A 17,934-nucleotide genomic window follows, 5' to 3' on the forward strand; every position below is an offset into this window, starting at 1 on the left:
TCCCCAGCCTCCACCTCCTGCTTTTGCAGGGATTGTGCTAGAAGGAAGCACTTCCTCTGAGCCCCCAACTTCCCCGCCCCGCTCCATTGATCAACTTGGACCTTGGAGAGCCTTGGTGAGCCTTTCCCATCCCCCCTTTTTCTAACTTTCCCCCTGCATGTCTCAATGTTTTAAGAAGAAGTCTTTGCTGAGGCTCTGCGTTTAAGTCTTCCCCTTCCCTTTTCAAAAGAGCCTGTCCATGTCAAATGGCAAAGCTTTCCAAGCCTATCAAGTTCCTTTTCTTCTTGGTAGTCTTGTAGCTCTCGAAAAGATTTTGTCAGCAAAGACTGTCAGCTTTGGGGGTTCAAGTAGGATGGAGACAGGATTTTGAACTGGGAAAATCTGGGGTGAAATCCAAACTCCATTCTGTGGCTAACCTGCCTCACAGTAGTGTTGAAGAACAGTTCCTTTTTTTTAAAGAGACGGAGAGTCAATCCATCTCATGTTGGGTCTTCCTCTTAGGAACTATGAAAATCAATAGTGAACAATAAAGTGATAAAAGAGTGCCAAGAAATGTAGCGAGCAATTTTAACCAGCAGTTTAAAGGTGCAGCACAATATATAATCTGTTTAAAAGGTGCAGCAAAAGGAAGGAGCTAATTTATTTTGTTCCAATTGCTAGGACTATGAAATATCAAAATGCTGAGCTTATCTTTGGATACTTTCATTTTCACCTTTAATGGCATATAACTTTGGATACTTTCTATGTGTTTGAGGAAGAATGCAAGCAATTACATACTTTTTATTTCTGCTATGGTGCACTTCAGTTTTTGACAACTCAGCTTCCCTCAGTTCAACTTCATATTTTATTTATTTAGAAATGTTTTGTGCTCCCTTGCCAAAAACAGCTTACAATATTTAAACACTAACAAAAATAAAAGTTAATATGACCTATCATGAAAAGAGACTGAGAGGTGGTGATTTTCGGGTGACTTCGTGCAAAAATCATAAGTATCCATGAGGATCCATGTTTTCCAAGCAGATTTTTGCGCCACTGTGTCACCAAGGAGCATGGGATGCATGGTTGTTGTGTTCAGACATGTTGCCAGGATCTTGGGCTATGATTTGATGCTGATTGGGGGGGAGGGGGGCTTAGTGCGAAAATCATGAGGATCCCACAAGGAATCCCATAGCAATGTATTTTCAAAAGCAGGTTTTTTAACGCCACTTTGTAGGCATAAGGAGTGTGGGATGCATGATTGTTGTGTTCAGACATATGGCCAGGGGCTCGGGCTATGATTTGATGCTGATGTGGTGGGAGGGACTTAGAGCAAAAATCATAAGGATCCAGAGGATCCATGTTTTCCAAGTAGGTTTTTATGCCACTGCGGTGCCACAGAGCATGGGATGTGTGATCATTGTGCTCAGACATGTGGCCAGAGGCATGAGCTGTGATGTGCTTTTGCGACTCTGCAGGGTTACCAAGTACCCAAGAATGGATCAGAGTTCTGTTTGCATTTTAGCCATATTTTTACCATTGGCCACTGTGGTGCCATGGAGCATGGGATGCAGGATGATTGTGTCCAGGGGTATCAGCTGTGATGGGCAGGTGATTTTTGGGTGACCAAGTGGAAAAATCATGAGGATCCACGAGGATCCATGTTTTTCAAGCAGGTTTTTACGCCACTGTGTCGCCACAGAGCATGGGATGCGTTATTGTTTTGGTCCTGCCTGTAGACCTGTTCTATAGTTTCATGATGGTTTCATTTCATTTCAATTCAAAAGTCATATGAATTAATGAGGATCTGTTTAAAATAATATTTTACACAGATTTGTGAGTTGGGGCATGTTCCATAATGTGATGGTGACTTTGAGATGACCTGGTGCAAAAAAAACTTCGTTTGATTTGTGAGGGTGGGGGGAGTAATCTGACTCTGAGAAAACTCAGATTTTTGCCTGAATCCCATTTGCCCTATAACTGTACCTCTGCCCTGCCATTTCTACAACCTTGATATAATCATAATGGGCAAGTTGTGCTATGTTTTAAAAATAAAGCTGCTTTATATTAGGCCAACAATAATGATGATGAAATTATCATAATAATAATGATGAAATTATCCCCATTTCTTTCTAGAATCTATTTTAACAATTTTTTATTTTAATTAATTACAATTTGTTCAGGTGGCTCCTGAGCCACTGAATGAGTATCAATTTTAGTGGCGCACTAGGAACCTCACAATGCCTACCCTTACACGGCAACCCAGTTTTCCATTCACTTAGAATATTTGGTTGTAGAATCATTCATGGAGCTACCGTATATACCGGCGTATAAGACGACTGGGAGTATAAGACGACCCCCCCACTTTTCCAGTTAAAATTTCCAGAGTTTGGGATATATTCGCCATATAAGAGTACCCGGCGTATAAGACGACCCCAGACTTTACAGATGATTTCCCAGGGTTCAAAAGTAGTCTTATACGCCAGTATATACAGTAGCTGTTTCTTTGAAGTTACCGCTGCTGACTGTACTGCTGAAAATTTAATTTAAGCAGTGACTTGCATTTAGAATTTTTTCCCCTGTGGTCTTTTGTTATTGCACATAATCTCTGTATGTATAAAATATAAAGAGTATAGTATGATTTTTCAGGTAACACTATTAACTCCAGGGTAATTAACCCAGGACTAATCATCATTACTTTTAATATATTCATGTTTCCTTGAGGTTTGTGCACCATACTTGAGATACAGCTTCTGACAATTTTGTTAAATAGATTTCAAATCGACTAAATTGTAAATGGGAATGCTTTCATTTGAATGTCATTTTTCTGTTAGTCTTGTGCCAATATTTTAGTGTTGGCATTTGTTTATTTTTGTATCACCTCAAATCTATCACTGCACTACAAAGATCTCAAGCTCAAAGGAAATCATAAAATGGAAAAAAATCATTATTCATTATGGACTTAAAAATTAATATACAAACGGAGGAATTTCTCAAAGAAATCACTTTTCTAATTAACAGTAGATCCTATTTGGGCTAAAATACATTAAACTAAATAATATCTGGTTTGCTGTCATTGAATGGAATATCACAATCTGCTGCCTAAGCAACAAGAGAAGAGGAGTTGGTGTTTATACACCCTACAGATATCTTGTGAGGTAGGTGGGACTGAGAGAGTTCTGAGAGAACTGTGACTAGCCCAGAGTCACCCAGCAGGCTTCATGTGAAGAAGTGGGGCATCAAACCTGGTTCTCCAGATTGGAGTCCACTGCTCTTAAACACCACACCATGCTGCCACACAGGCAGTTCAATCTGCTGTAGAGCCAGAGTGTCAGGCACAATGGACACCCCCCCAGTCCTACAGATGTCTATTAAATAAGATAGCTGTGATCTTGAATTAATGAATGAACCAAGTGTTCCTTTCTTAAAACACTATTTTAAAAAATGGGGAAAGCATTCATGAAAGGAAATTCTGCTGAGCAGTAGCCACTTGCATTTGATAGGCACAGACTTTAGCTCCTGTTCAGAGATCCTCACTGGCATAGGAAGTCCCAGTTCTTCCATAACAGAGACTGAAGGACCTAATTTACATACACTGAGGCCTGGTCAAAATTACACACTTATGTTGGAATGGTGGTGATGGGGCAGGGAGGGCTTTCTGTTTCCAAAACACAGATTTATTTTTAAAGCATACATGCATTTGGCATGTTGTTAGCTTACCACCTCCGTAATCCATCTCAAAAATTCCAGTGATGAGAGTGCCTGTATCATTATGAACATTTCTATTACATCATGGAAGATGATGTGGATATGAGTTTTAGCATCTTACAACTATAGTGTTCTAATTTGGGCATCCACCATGATAGATTTTTTTAAAAATTCTTATCACAAAAAGTTTATCATTTACAATTATCAACACTCATGGCAAATTCTGATGATCACCAAAACATCATCAACCAGGTATGGTATATGGCAAGCATTGTTTAGGCTGGGCCTGAATAGAATGTCAACTGATGCACATACAGATGATCTGTATACACAGGCATGGCTCACTAGACCGCCATTAGCTGTGTCCACTTGAAACTGGGCTCCAGAGGACAAAGGAACAGCAGGCTTTGTAGCCCAGGACATTCCTCAACTTATTTTTCTGAGTTCCATAGGCCTTATCTGGACTCAGCTAATACTCTTTTGTGCTCCTGGTTTTCTAGAGGCCAGAAACCACTTAGTACCTTGACAGCATGCTTTTCACACTTTAGGTATGTCCACTTCTAGCACTGGACAAAGAAGATCTTCCCTCCCTTGTTCCTTACGGTATCAACAATGATCTGCTATGGTTATTCATTATTACTTAGGCTATTCATGCTGCTAGGACAAGCAGTGACTTATTTACTATGGTACAATCCCAAATGATGAAATAGGCTATATCAGGGCTAGGGAACCTGCGGCTCTCCAGATGTTCAGGAACTACAATTCCCATCAGCCTCTGTCAGCATGGCCAATTGGCCATGCTGGTAGGGGCTGATGGGAATTGTAGTTCCTGAACATCTGGAGAGCCGCAGGTTCCCTAGCCCTGGGCTATATATACTGGTAACACCTATAAGTATGCAAGGATGTAAATACAGGTTCCACCTCAGTCTGTACACAACCAGGTATAAGTCAGATCAATACATATCTGAATGTAAGTGCCGGTCAAAAACACATATATACAAAAATAGAATTAACACCAGGACTTTTGTACTACTACCATGAAGTACCAGGTTTTGCTCTTTACTACTATACACTGTCCAAAACTATATTACCACATGTAATAACAGAATGTAAAAAATTCAGCTGTTACGTAGTAACAAATCTCCTGGAAAAAAGCTGTAAAAGCCACCAGTCACAACATTTAGCATCAGCAGTTAACCTTTGTAAAGTATCCTTTCTGTAATATACTTTACAAGCATTATATGCGGATTATGTACAACACTCAAGCTAGCTGCTTAAAAATTCAACACCCTCTGCCCCCGGATAATCCAGTATAAGGGGAGGTAAATTTGTGTTTTAGAATCCATAACAAACAAAAAGGACTATCCCTTGTCTTTATTATGGATTTGCAACGACAACAGTATTTTTAGCATTATGGAAGATGCTAGATTTAGTGTGAGCTATTTTTGTATATCTCTACTTTCTTGAAGTGAAATATATATTGAAGTGAAATATATAAAGCATGACCTTCTGCTGCCGCTTTCTTATGCATGCTTTTCTTTCCAAGTATGCATTATGCCGATGCCTGTATATTATTTTGAGAAGTTAAATGAACCCTTGGGGAAAACTGCTCATTTTTCCCCCTCTGCATATCAAGGCTTGCCTGAACTTTAAATACAGAGTATGAGAATTTCTGCAAACACATCACAGCCTTGAAGGCAAGGAAGTTATGTGTAAGTATATCGAGATCTGAAAACCCTACAAGTCTGCACTTTTAAGGCTTTTATTGATACAAAGACAGAAAGGACAGCATGAGAAAATAGTTAGCAGATAGCCCAGCACCTGTTTTTCTCCACCTGAGTTTCCGAACGTTTGACGGAAGCCATTCTGAATGACATTTGAGATTCCTTCCACGCTGAAGCGCTATAGGGAGCAAGAAAATGGCAGAAAAGAAGGGGGGGACAGAGAAAAAATTTGAAAGCTATTAGGATTTTCTGAGGATGCAAGCGAGGCAAATGGCAGAGACAAGCTGTTAGAGTGATGCAACTACAGCTTAAGAAAATATTCTTGTTCCTAAGCAAAAAGCAATATGCAGATTTTAGGCAGGATAATTAGAGTAAGTTCATGAACTCAGGGTTACCATCAAAGTATTTTGTGTTGAAATCATATGAACTTATAACATGTTGTAATACAGACACATCTTAACGAATCAATACCCTTTAAGACATTAAACCTTGTAAATACACAGACTTGGATCCAAACTAGATGTTTCTACTCATGGAGCATGATATTCCTGCAGGAGCACAATATGTCCCCCAATCCTGTGGGTCTCCTTTTCTGCAGAATTTTGCAGGACTTTGAAGGGTGCCACAGAAGGAAGAACCAGGGAAAATTAATTCTTCAGATGTAAATCTTTGCACTTTTGGGAATGTTAGGCTGGACCCAACCCTTAACAATATTTTAAAAGACATCAAAACATTTGGCATGCTGCTGAATGCCCTTTTGCTCTCTTACACACTGTCACCTGAGGGTAGAATTATGAAAAGGGAGGCTGCTACTGAACAATACCTAATTCAACTCAGGCAGTGTCCAGATGTTAGCAAGATGTTTATTTCCTCACTTCTTCACAACACTAGATGCAGAATGTGGAGAATATGTGCATAATGATGTCAGAATATGAGGTTAGTTGTACTGGACTTTTGGGGGATGGGGAAGACTTAATATAGGGCTGCTATTTTCATTAGCAGCACTGTGTCCCTTGTAGCTCCATTCTTAACGGCATGACTTACAAGGCTTTGGTACTTCCATGTCTTGATCTTTACAGACCCTAAATTGTTGATTAACCTTGTCCTGTTTTAATCTTCTGAAAACATTTACAACCTGCACATCCATCATTTGACATACACTCCCAGCAAACTCTGACCTACCAGCTATACAATCTATGTTCAATTTGTCTATATTGAGCCCCTAGAGGATGGGGCGGTATAAAAGTTTAATAAATAAATAAATAAAATAAATATATTATATCACAAAGACAAATCTCTTTTCTCTTAGGACAAAACTACACATTATGGTCATGGCAGATACAACCTGCAGCCACTGTCATTTTAGATTTTGTTCCCCCCTTGTAAGATGTAAAAGCAGGCTATATTATTATATTAGGATCTAAGAGACCTGAATTCTATTCCCCACACAACCTGGAATCTGGGTGATCTTGGGTCAGCCACTCCCTGTTGGCCTAAACTGCCACAGAGATGTTGTGAAGTCAAGATGGCAAGGGGAGGATTACATAGACAGCAAGGAGGTCCTTGAAAGTAGGTTGGGATAAAAACACATTAGAGTGTATATACTGCACTCAAAAAGGATCCTCCACAAGCATAAATGTTCCTAACGCTGCTCAAGCAGAGGATGTGTATATGCAAGTACTGTCAGACAAGATCCACTGTAAAACTGCTGATATACTCAGCTCTGAAAGCGGAAACAACACATTTTGGATACTGGAATAGTTTTTAGCCTCTGGCTTTTGATCCTTAGGACTGTTGGTTCCACAATGTGTTTGGTAAGGTATGCAAATATACATCCCTAATTCTTAGGCTTACATTTGGCACATAGATATCTGTACCTGAGTATAATGTATAAGGCAAACCACATCCGATACAAGTGGTGCCTGCACAGAGGTGCTGCTTTTCTCTCCCAAATGTATTCCAGCAGCAACAGAGAAAAGACTGGGGTTGTGTCAACAGCAGATGCCTATGTAATTAACAAACCCCTCAATACACAGCTGTGTTACCATACCACCCTGGCACCGGGGGGGAGGGGGCGGGAGTGCTTGTTCCCAAGTTTTCCTGCCCGCTTGCCAGCCTAAAGGGTGATGCTGACCTTGCAGAGATGGGGAACCCGTTCTCTGGCAATGGCCAGGTCTACCTACAAACTAGAAAACTTCTTTGTTCTCTCATGCTCTCAGCCTGCTTGCCATAACAGCATGTTCTCAGCTCTACACCCATGGAAGGGTGTATCCTCAGCACAATACAGCAGCCCTACAGGATGGGAGCTCATCTCCATGTCTATTTGTAAGGGTCTGGTACTCCAGTCAACAAACGAGACTCGTGAAGATTTCAAGAGCTTTATTGGAACCATGTCAGCCCAAGGCCCATATAGCCAAAACTGAAGTTTGGCTCTCTGACTCCTATAAATTGCAACATGGCTCACCCCAAAATCCCCCCACTCTTGCATTTCCATAATATCAGTATAACAAACAATGGTGTGAACGGAGACATTGTTTAAGGACAGGCGGTTCACTCCTTTGGAGGAAGACAGATAAGAGTGGACGGTTAAGCTTTATTGACTAGTTGCATGCAAGCAGGAGGAGACCTCCTTAGCCTCGAGCAATTATAATAGCTCAGACAGCTGTGGCCTTGAGGCAGATGTGCTATTTGCCAGGCTGAGAATGGTGAGGCCTGACACTATTCCAGCGACAGAAGAACCCCTGACTGCATTACCTCCCCTGATTGTCTTAACCCAGATACTCCCTTCTATGACTAACTTCTCCTGACCACCTTAGTTTGCATTCTATTGTCTCTCTACTGTAATTTCATCAACTACCTGGACAATCCCCTGCTACCCTCATTCACTTAATGTCTATCTCATTACTCCTAATCACCCTTCTCCTCTTAATTTCCATCTTGCACATCCTAAATCTAGTCACCAAACGTCAAGCCCTCCTGAATCCCCAAGGGTTGTCTGACACCCCCCAGAGGTGGTTTTTCACCCTATAAATGTCCTACCCTCCAAAGGTCCAATGGCTCAGTGCCATTGGGACCTTTCCATCTTTATTGCTGTATCCAACACGTTGTCCCCTGAAACCAGATGCTGGCCATTTGGCTCTGAATCCTGGAACTTCTTTACATCATGAACAGAAATTATAAGTAGAAATTATTTAAAATAAAGCCATCACTGCAAAGGATGAGGGGGTCTGACTGCAAGCTTACTTTTTGGTCAGATGAACATATTGCCATCCTTTTAAAGTGCCCTTCAGCATGCTTTTACATGGGTATTCTTAATTATTCAACCGTGAACAGTAATTTAATATACAGTATAATTTTGCTTCGTGAGTCAAGTCCAGTAGATTTCCAGAGTGTAGCTACAAGAGTCAAAGCTCCCATCATCACATTCTCAAAAGTCTGGAAATTTTTTATATTTATTTATTAGATTTTTATACCATCCTATCCCCAAGGTGCTACAAGACTCAAATCTCGTTCTTTTACAGCAGAGAAACATGGTTACCCACCTGCAACCATCTATTAAGAGTGGAATTCTTTCTGGCTTTTGGGATCCCTGTGGGGAAAAAAATCTAAACTTTTTAAGCAGGGTGGGGGACACGCATTATACTAGAATCTGTGCCAGTATATCTCTTGTTCAAACAACTGTCTGGCATTGGGGGTCAGGGGAAGAGAACGTGTTGCAATAAGCCCTTTCTGATTCTGAAAAGTCTTTCTGCATCTAGATGCTGCTGTTTACCTAGAAACCCTCTATTTATTTATCAAATTTCTTAATCGGCCCTCCCAAATTGGCTCAGGGCAATTTACAATAGGAATAAATACAATAAAAATTGACTCTAGGTGTTTTTGTAGGTGGATGACTCACTGGCAAATCTGAGGGTCTAGTGGCTGCTATGCAAGAAAAAGAGGCAGATATCTGAGAATGGAAGGCAAGAAACACAGGAGTCGAGGAAAGGAAAGCTAATGAAATAGGGCAGAACTTGAGAACATATATGAGGAAAGCAGTAGAAGGAAACTGTGGATCGGATGAGCATATGGCTGAAGTGATTAAATAGTGTGGTGGTAGAAGACAGGGTCTAACTGAAAGATGGCCTGTGAACTCATGGCAAGAAAGACATAGCCAAGCAAAGGAAGCTGGAATATTATGGGACTGAGACTCAGGAACTTGGATGAGTTGCATTGAAGAGTACATTTTACCAGATTCACCTTTTCTATTCTGTTTAGGAATATTCATATTTGCTGAATTTTTTCCTTGTATGACACATTAGAGATTGAAAACTCTTCCATGGTGCAATTGTGGAAGTCAAAGGGACAAAAAAGCCTAGGAATAGAATGGAATTTCATACTTTGACTACAGTGTAACAAAGTATTGGGGGCAGGTTCCCCCAATCAAGATACTGGCACGGTAGATGGCAGTATGGATTAGAACTCAAGCCCTCAGTTTCCCATTCAGTGCCCAGTGCTGACTTTGCCTTTGGAATGACATTGCATCTGCCAGAAGACAATTGTTAAAACAATCTAGATCTCCACGCAGCCCATAGTTTACTGTAATTTTAGCCCTCCAATATTTAGTGGCATCATTGACTTTTAAAAGCCATCATTAAAAAAAAATAAAGGAATAAGAGGGGAAGTCCTCCTATGGATTAAAAACTGGTTGAGAAACAGGAAGCAAAGGATGGGTGTAAATGGGAAGTTCTCACAATAGAGAGATGTAGGGAGTGGTGTCCCCCAAGGATCCATTTTGGGACCAGTGCTCTTTGACCTATTCATAAATGACCTGGAAGTAGGGGTGGGTAGCGTGGTGACCAAGTTTGCGGATGATACCAAATTATGTAGGGTGGTGGGAACTGCAAAGGATTGCGAAGAGCTCCAAGCAGACCTTGATAAATTAGGTGAGTGGGCTAAGAAGTGGCAAATGCAGTTCAATGTAGCAAAATGTAAAGTGATGCACATAGGGGCAAAAAATCCAAACTTCACATACACGCTACAGGGGTCAGTGCTATCAGTCACAGACCAGGAAAGGGATTTGGGTGTCTTAGTTGATATGGGAATGTTAACTCAATGCATGGCAGCTGTGAAAAAGGCAAACTCTATGCTGGGGATCATTAGGAAAGGAATTGATAATAAAACTGCAAAGATTGTCATACAGTAGTGCGACCGCACTTGGAGTACTGTGTTCAGTTCTGGTCGCCACATCTCAAAAATGATATCAAAGAGATAGAAAAAGTGCAGAGAAGGGCAACGAGGATTATTGAGGGACTGGAGCAGCAGTGGCATAGTGGTTAAGAGCACGTGCATTCTAATCTGGAGGAACCGGGTTTGATTCCCCGCTCAGCTGCTTGAGCTGTGGAGACTTATCTGGGGAATTCAGATTAGCCAGTGCACTCCCATACATGCCAGCTGGGTGACCCTGGGCTAGTCACAGCTTTTTGGAGCTCTCTCAGCCCCACCCACCTCACAGAGTGTTTGTTTTGAGGGGGGAAAGGCAAGGAGATTGTAAGCCCCTTTGAGTCTCCTTACAGGAGAGAATGGGGGGATATACAGCGGAACCTCGGAAATCAGCACCTTCGGAAATCACTGATTTCAGTTTTTGCCAGTCGCCACTGCCCGTTAGAATGTCTCGGATTTTGCCGGTAGTCTCGGATTTCACCGACATAAATAGCATAAATTACGCAATTTACACAATTTGTTACAGTTTCGGAAATTGCCAATTTCGGATTTCGCCTATAATCGCCGGACGGATTATCGGCGAAATCCAAGGTTCTACTGTAAATCCAAACTACTCCTCCTCCTTCTTCCTCTTCTTATGAGGAGAGGCTGCAGTGTTTGGGACTCTTTAGTTTGGAGAGGAGACGTCTGAGGGGGGATATGATTGAAGTCTAAAAAATTATGCATGGGGTAGAAAATGTCGACAGGGAGAAATTTTTTCTCTCTTTCTTACAATACTAGAACCAGGGGGCATTCATTGAAAATGCTGGAGAGAAGAATTAGGACTAATAAAAGGAAACATTTCTTCACGCAACGCGTGATCGGTGTTTGGAATATACTGCCACAGGAGGTGGTGATGGCTAGGGTTGGTCAATACTAAAAAAATTCGGTAAAATTCGGATTTGGGTATTTAGGGGCATAAAATGATTTGTATGCCCGAATCCGAATCACAGCCGTTTCGGATATGCCCGAAAATTCGGGTAAATCCGAAAAATTCGGGTCCGTTTTATTATTTTTTTGAATTTTTGGTGTTTTTACACGTTTTGGCCTGCAGGATGCGCATTTTTAAAGCTAGCGGCACTAAACTTTCAGGATATCATCTGGAGACTGTCCTGATGATTCTCCCCAAATTTAATGAAGTTTGGTTCAGGGGGGGCAAAGTTATTGACCCTCAAAAGGGGTGTCCCATCCCCCATTGTTTCCAATGGAAGATAACAGGAGATGGGGGCTACACTTTTGAAGGTCCATAGCTTTGGACCCCTGAACCGAACTTCACCAAACTTGGGGAGTGTCATAAGCAAAGTACTTGTATGATACCCTGAAATTTTGGTGACAGTAGCTCTAAAGCCTCGCCCCTCACAGTCACCCAAAGAAATTTCCCCAGATTCTGTGCTCTGTAGTGGCTGGCTGGCTCCATTGCAGCCAATGGGAAATTTCTGTGGGAGGTGTGTGGAGTGCACATTTCTCATGGTAAACCCATACAACGTTCAGGGTGTCTTCAGGAGAGTCTCTTCATGACACCATCCAGGTTTGGTGACTGTTGCTTCAAGGGGTTCAATGTTATGGGTAGGGTCCATCTCCCACTGCCCCCATAAGCAAAGTTCCTCAAACCTGGATGGTGTCATCCAGAGACTCTCCTGAAGATACCCTGAACGTTTTGTGACTGTACCTTGATAAATGTGCACCCCACAGCCCTCCACCAGAAATTCCCCATTGACAGCAATGCAGAAGTCACTGCAGAAAAAAGAATCTTGGGCAAATTTTTGGGGATGCCTGCAGGGGCGCATTTTTAGACATATCGGCACCAAATTATCAGGGTATCAACAGGTGACTGTCCTGATGATGCCCACCAAGTTTGGTGCAGTTTGGTTCAGGTATGGACCCTCAAAAGGGGTGCAGCTATCCCCCATTGTTTCCAATGGGAGCTGATAGGGGATGGGGGCTACACCTTTGAGAGTCCATAACTTTGGCTCCCCTGAACTAAACTGCACCAAACTTATGGGGTGTCATCAGGACAGTCTCCTGATGATACCCTGAAATTTGGTGCCACTAGCTTTAAAAAGTCCGGTTTGCTTGTTTCACCGCTCCTGCACATGAAGCCTGCTGGAGTGAGTGAGCAGTGAAACATGCAAACCAGCATTTTTAAAGCTAGTGACACCAAACTTTCAGGGTATCATCAGGATACTGTCCTGATGATACCTCCAAAGTTTGGTGCACTTTGGTTCAGGGGAGCCAAAGTTATGGACTCTCAAAGGTGTAGCCCCCATCCCCTATCAGCTCCCATTGGAAACAATGGGGGATAGTTGCACCCCTTTTGAGGGTCCATACCTGAACCAAACTGCACCAAACTTGGTGGGCATCATTCAGGACAGTCACCTGTTGATACCCTGATAATTTGGTGCCAATACATCTCAAAATGCGTCCCCTGCAGGCACCCCCAGAAATTTGCCCAAGATTCTTTGTTCTGCAGTGACTTAGCTGTATTGCTGTCAATGGGGAATTTCTGGTAGAGGGCTGTAAGATGCACATTTCTGAAGGTATGGTCACAAAACTTTCAGGGTATCTTCAGGAGAGTCTCTGGATGACAGCATCCAGGTTTGGGGAATTTTGCTTCAGGGGGTTTAATTCTATGGGACCAAAAAGGGTAGGGTCCATCTCCCACTGCCCCCTGAAGCAAAGTTCCCCAAACCTGGATGATGTCATCCAGAGACTCTCCTGAAGATACCCTGAAAGTTTTGTGGGTTTACCATGAAAAATGTGCACTCCACAGCCCTCTATCAGAAATTCACCATTGATAGCAATGCAGCTAAATCACTGCAGAACAAAGAATCTTGTGCAAATTTCTGGGGGTGCCTGCAGGGGGCTCATTTGTAGATGTATCGGTACCAATATTTCAGGGTATCATCAGGAGACTGTCCTGATGATACCCTCCAAGTTTGGTGCAGTTTGGGTCAGGGGGGCCAAGGTTATGGGCCCTCAAAAGGGTAGCCCTCATCTCCTTAGTTCCCATTGGAAAGAATGGGGGATAGGGACACCTCTTTTGGGGGTCCATAACTTTGGCCCCCCTAAACCAAACTGCACCAAACTTGGAGGGTATCATCAGGACAGTTTCCTGATGATACTCTGAAATTTTGGTGCAGATATGTTTAAAAATGCACCCCCTGCAGGCCGAAACGTAAAAAAACACCAAAAAATAAAAACGCAATTCGGCTGGTGATCCGAATCCCATGGATTCGGATCTGATAGGATTCGGACAGCTCAGATTCGGACTTTGCTCATCCGAATCTGTCCGAATCAGTGCAGATTCGGTAAAAATCCAGATTCGGACTGTCCGAATCTCCAACCCTAGTGATGGCCACTAACCTGGATAGCTTTAAAAGGGGCTTGGACAGATTTATGGAGGAAAAGTCGATCTATGGCTACCAATCTTGATCCTCCTTGATCTCAGATTGCAAATGCCTTAGCAGACCAGGTACTTGGGAGCAGAAGCAGCAGAAGGCCATTGCTTTCACATCCCGCATGTGAGCTCCTAAAGGAATCTGATGGGCCACACTGAGTAGCAGAGTGCTGGACTAGATGGACTCTGGTCTGATCCAGCAGGCTCTTTCTTATGTTCTTAAAAGCCATAGCATAGCTACAGTTTCTGAACACGTTAGGCAATGCATAAAACAGATACCTCAAAATTAAATCTGTCTACTACTATGGAAGTAGTCAGTTACATTTCTGACAGAAGAACTGCAATAACCAACAAAATATTTTGATTGCAACTTAGGAAAATCAAAGAAGATTACAGAAGTCAGTAATAAAAACTGTAAGATTAAAAAAATGATGTGCCGTGATATTTCAGCTTTGAACCAGTTCTCATAGCATGCAGTATAACAGCCAAACCACTCTCATTTCCCACCCATTCAAATAGCAACAGATACAAGAACACTGACCAGAGGTAAGAAGAATGTGAATTTCTAAGCCCCTTTCGCATATACAGAATAATGCACTTTTAATCCACTTTCACAATTGTTTGCAAGTGGATTTTGATATTCCCACAATAAAATTCAGCTGTGAAGTGCATTGAAAGTGCATTATTCTGTATGTGTGGAAGGGGTCTTAATCTCTTTGGTCAGTGGGTTTAAAAATCCTCCATTGGTGAAAAGAAGCCACAATGAGGAAGGTATAGGCGGGGGAGTTCATGCCAGTATCTCTGTTTGCAAGCCCCACTCCTTCCCTCAAAACACAAGAGGAAGCAGGAAGGGAAAGTTATGTTAGCAGGGCTTCTTGGGGACTGACCTTCACCACTGATGCTTCCCCCATGTGATTACAACAAGGGGGGAGATTTTAAGCTATTCTTTCGTTTACCCACAACACCTGTCAGTTAAGACATTTTAGTCAATCATAGACATTTTAGTCAATCATAGCACCCCAGAACTAAGTGACAGCAGAAGTGAGTAAGCGTGTGTTGTGCTTCTGCAGGTAATGGACTAGGACAGGAGCCCCTGATACTGTATTGTATAACTAGATTGTAATGTACCCTTTCAAAGTCACCAAACAACTTTACATTCCACAGTCATATCATCATACTTTATTTTCTAACTGTCACCAATACAGGTGAAAGATTGTGTATGACCTCACTAGAACAGAGTAGGCGGTACAGTTATTAATAGAGACAACATCTGCTCCAAAAATATGTAGACTATGACATCTTGAAAATACCACAAACTGCTCATCAGAAGCTCTGGAAAAAAACATTAGTACGACAGCAATAATTATGGGGAATTTAAACAAATCTCAAGAGTCTAATTATGGGGAATCTAAACACAATTCTCCTTTAGAGTCTGTGCTAGTGTTTCCTTAATGTAACTCAGGATTATTAATATTTCCTTAATGGGTAACATATAAATAGAAAGTTACTACCTAGACTTAAGATTCGAAAGAAATATATAGACAGAAGATTCTTACTGTTCCAGGCATATGACCTCTCTCTTGTTTGCCATTCTGAGGACTGCCATTTTTCAGCTTCTTCTTCTTCTTTGCCATTTCCTTTTGTTCTCTTTGCTTGTTTTGTACTTCAATAAGGACTGATATGAAGCTGTTCTTCACTTCCTTCTCAAATTCCAGCTCATCTCGCAATGCCAACTGCTGCACTAGTTCTTCAGAATAGTCCTTGATGGCTGTCTCAATCTCTTCTAAGAGATCATTTAACTCAGTCACAGACAGCTTATTTACTCCTGTTTTCAAAGAGGAAATAACACTGTGTAAAATAATGCCCATCAAAATTAAATTGATTGGAATTTCAGTACTGCTGTTTTTAAGAGATCAAGAAATGCCTACAATATTTATTTGTTAGATTATTAAACTGCATAAGCTCTTATTTGTCGAATGAAGAAAACAGCACACTTTACGTTACTTTTGACAAGAGAAGATAAATACATCTGAAAGAAAGACACAAGCAACTATGTCCCTACTTGGCCTCTGCGCTCTGCAGAGGAAAATCTGCTGGTGGTCCCCGGCCCCTCAATGATGCAACTAGACTCTACTTGGGCCAGGGCTTTTAGTGCCCTGGCCCTGGCCTGATGGAACGCTCTTCCTCCAGCTATGAGAGCCCTGCAGGACCTTTGTCAGTTCTGCAGGGCCTGTAAAACAGAGCTGTTCCTCCGGGCTTTTTTTTGGGGGGGGGCTAGTCACTGATGATCCGTTCCCCTGCTCCCCCCCCCCCGCCCACCACATACCATCTAGCGGGTTGCTTGTGCTGTGCCGGTCCCCTCCTGCCAGGGATGGGAGGAGGTCTCTGGTGCCATCCAAAGTCAGGTTTTCTGTGAAGTGGACCTTGCAATTCTTTAATGTACTTTTAATAATTGATTATATGTAGTTGTATTGGTTTTATCCTTGTATTGATTGTTGTGTTGGTTTTATCTTGTACACCAAATATCACGATTTTGAAATCAAGCTGCAGCACTACTGGCACAAACCAGCTGTGGTCATCCCAGTGGCAATCAGCACCCTGGGTGCCATCCCAAAACCCTAGAGCACCACTTGAAACATCTTCGAATTAACAAAATTAACATCTGTCAATTCAGAAGGTAGCCTGGTTAGGGTCTGCATGAATACTACACCGATACATTACAACTTCCTAGGACTCTGGGTGAAGCACTAATTGTAATGAAAGGCCAACAACCAGCTAAAGTTCTGGCAGCAGTGAAATCTATCATCATCATCATCATCATCATCATCATCATCATCATCATCATCATCATCATCATCATCAATAGGCCAAGCAGTTCAATGAAGCCATGCAAAATGGTGAAATCGATCAATGGCTAACTGGGAAGACATACTTATTTCAGAAAGATCCAGCCAAAGGAGTAACACCTGGAAACTACAGGCCAATAACATGTTTACCCATGATGCTCAAACTGCTCACTGGCATAATAGCAGATAACATCATGGACTACTTGGAAGCAAATAGCATCCTGCCGGTGGAGCAAAAAGGGAACAGAAGAAGGAGCAAGGGTACAAAAGACCAACTCCTAATAGACAAAATGATAATGGAGAACTGCAAGAATCAAAGAACGAATTTGCATATGATCTGGATCGATTACAAGAAGGCATTTGACTCACTGCCCCATAGTTGGATCATGAAATGCTTGGAAACAATTGGTGTCAGCGAAAACATTCGAATATTCACTGAAAAAGGGATGAGACAGTGGAAAACTGAACTGACAGTTGGAAATGAAAACTTTGGAACAGTCAACATTAAGTGAGGAATTTTCCAAGGTGATTCACTATCACCTTTACTGTTTGTCATTGCCATGATCCCATTAACAGTAATTTTAAAGAAAACCAAGTTGAGTCATCAAATGGCCAAAGACTCAGAAAAAAATCTCACATTTGCTGTACATGGATGATTTGAAGCCGCCTTTATGCGGGGAAATCAGACGACAGAAATCCGTAGCTTCCACTGGTGAAAATACACAGTCCAAAGATATTTCCTGCACAGATACTTTGCAATGAAGCTTTGGCTCCTGGAAAAAGTGTGTGCTACTGAGGCAAATAAAGGAGAGGGCAAGATCTACTTTCGCTGGAAAGTGATGTAAGGATTGAAATGCCTGATGGCCAACCAACTCATCAGAGATGCGAATCAAAGGGAGGCGAAAGCTTATTAGAAATACCTGGGCATTTTGCAGCTGGATAACATCAAGCACAGACAAGTGAAGACAGTGGTCAGCAGAGAATATATCCAGAGGGTCAGGAAAATTTTGAACAAAGATGTCTCTAGTTTTGACCAAGGCAT

The 17,934-nt window shown here is 41.9% G+C and overlaps 1 protein-coding gene across 1 annotated transcript in view; it reads right to left on the reverse strand.

The window, feature by feature from the left end:
- Positions 1–17,934, reverse strand: part of FEZ2 (fasciculation and elongation protein zeta 2) — a 33,579-nt gene that overhangs the window by 12,549 nt on the left and 3,096 nt on the right. The window contains exon 3 of the mRNA XM_048484514.1: positions 15,603–15,871. Coding sequence (XP_048340471.1) covers positions 15,603–15,871 — 269 coding nt within the window. The remainder of the gene's footprint in view (positions 1–15,602; positions 15,872–17,934) is intronic.

This window comes from Sphaerodactylus townsendi, linkage group LG01 (assembly GCF_021028975.2).
Source record: "Sphaerodactylus townsendi isolate TG3544 linkage group LG01, MPM_Stown_v2.3, whole genome shotgun sequence".
In the NCBI taxonomy this organism is placed as follows: Eukaryota; Metazoa; Chordata; class Lepidosauria; order Squamata; family Sphaerodactylidae; genus Sphaerodactylus; species Sphaerodactylus townsendi.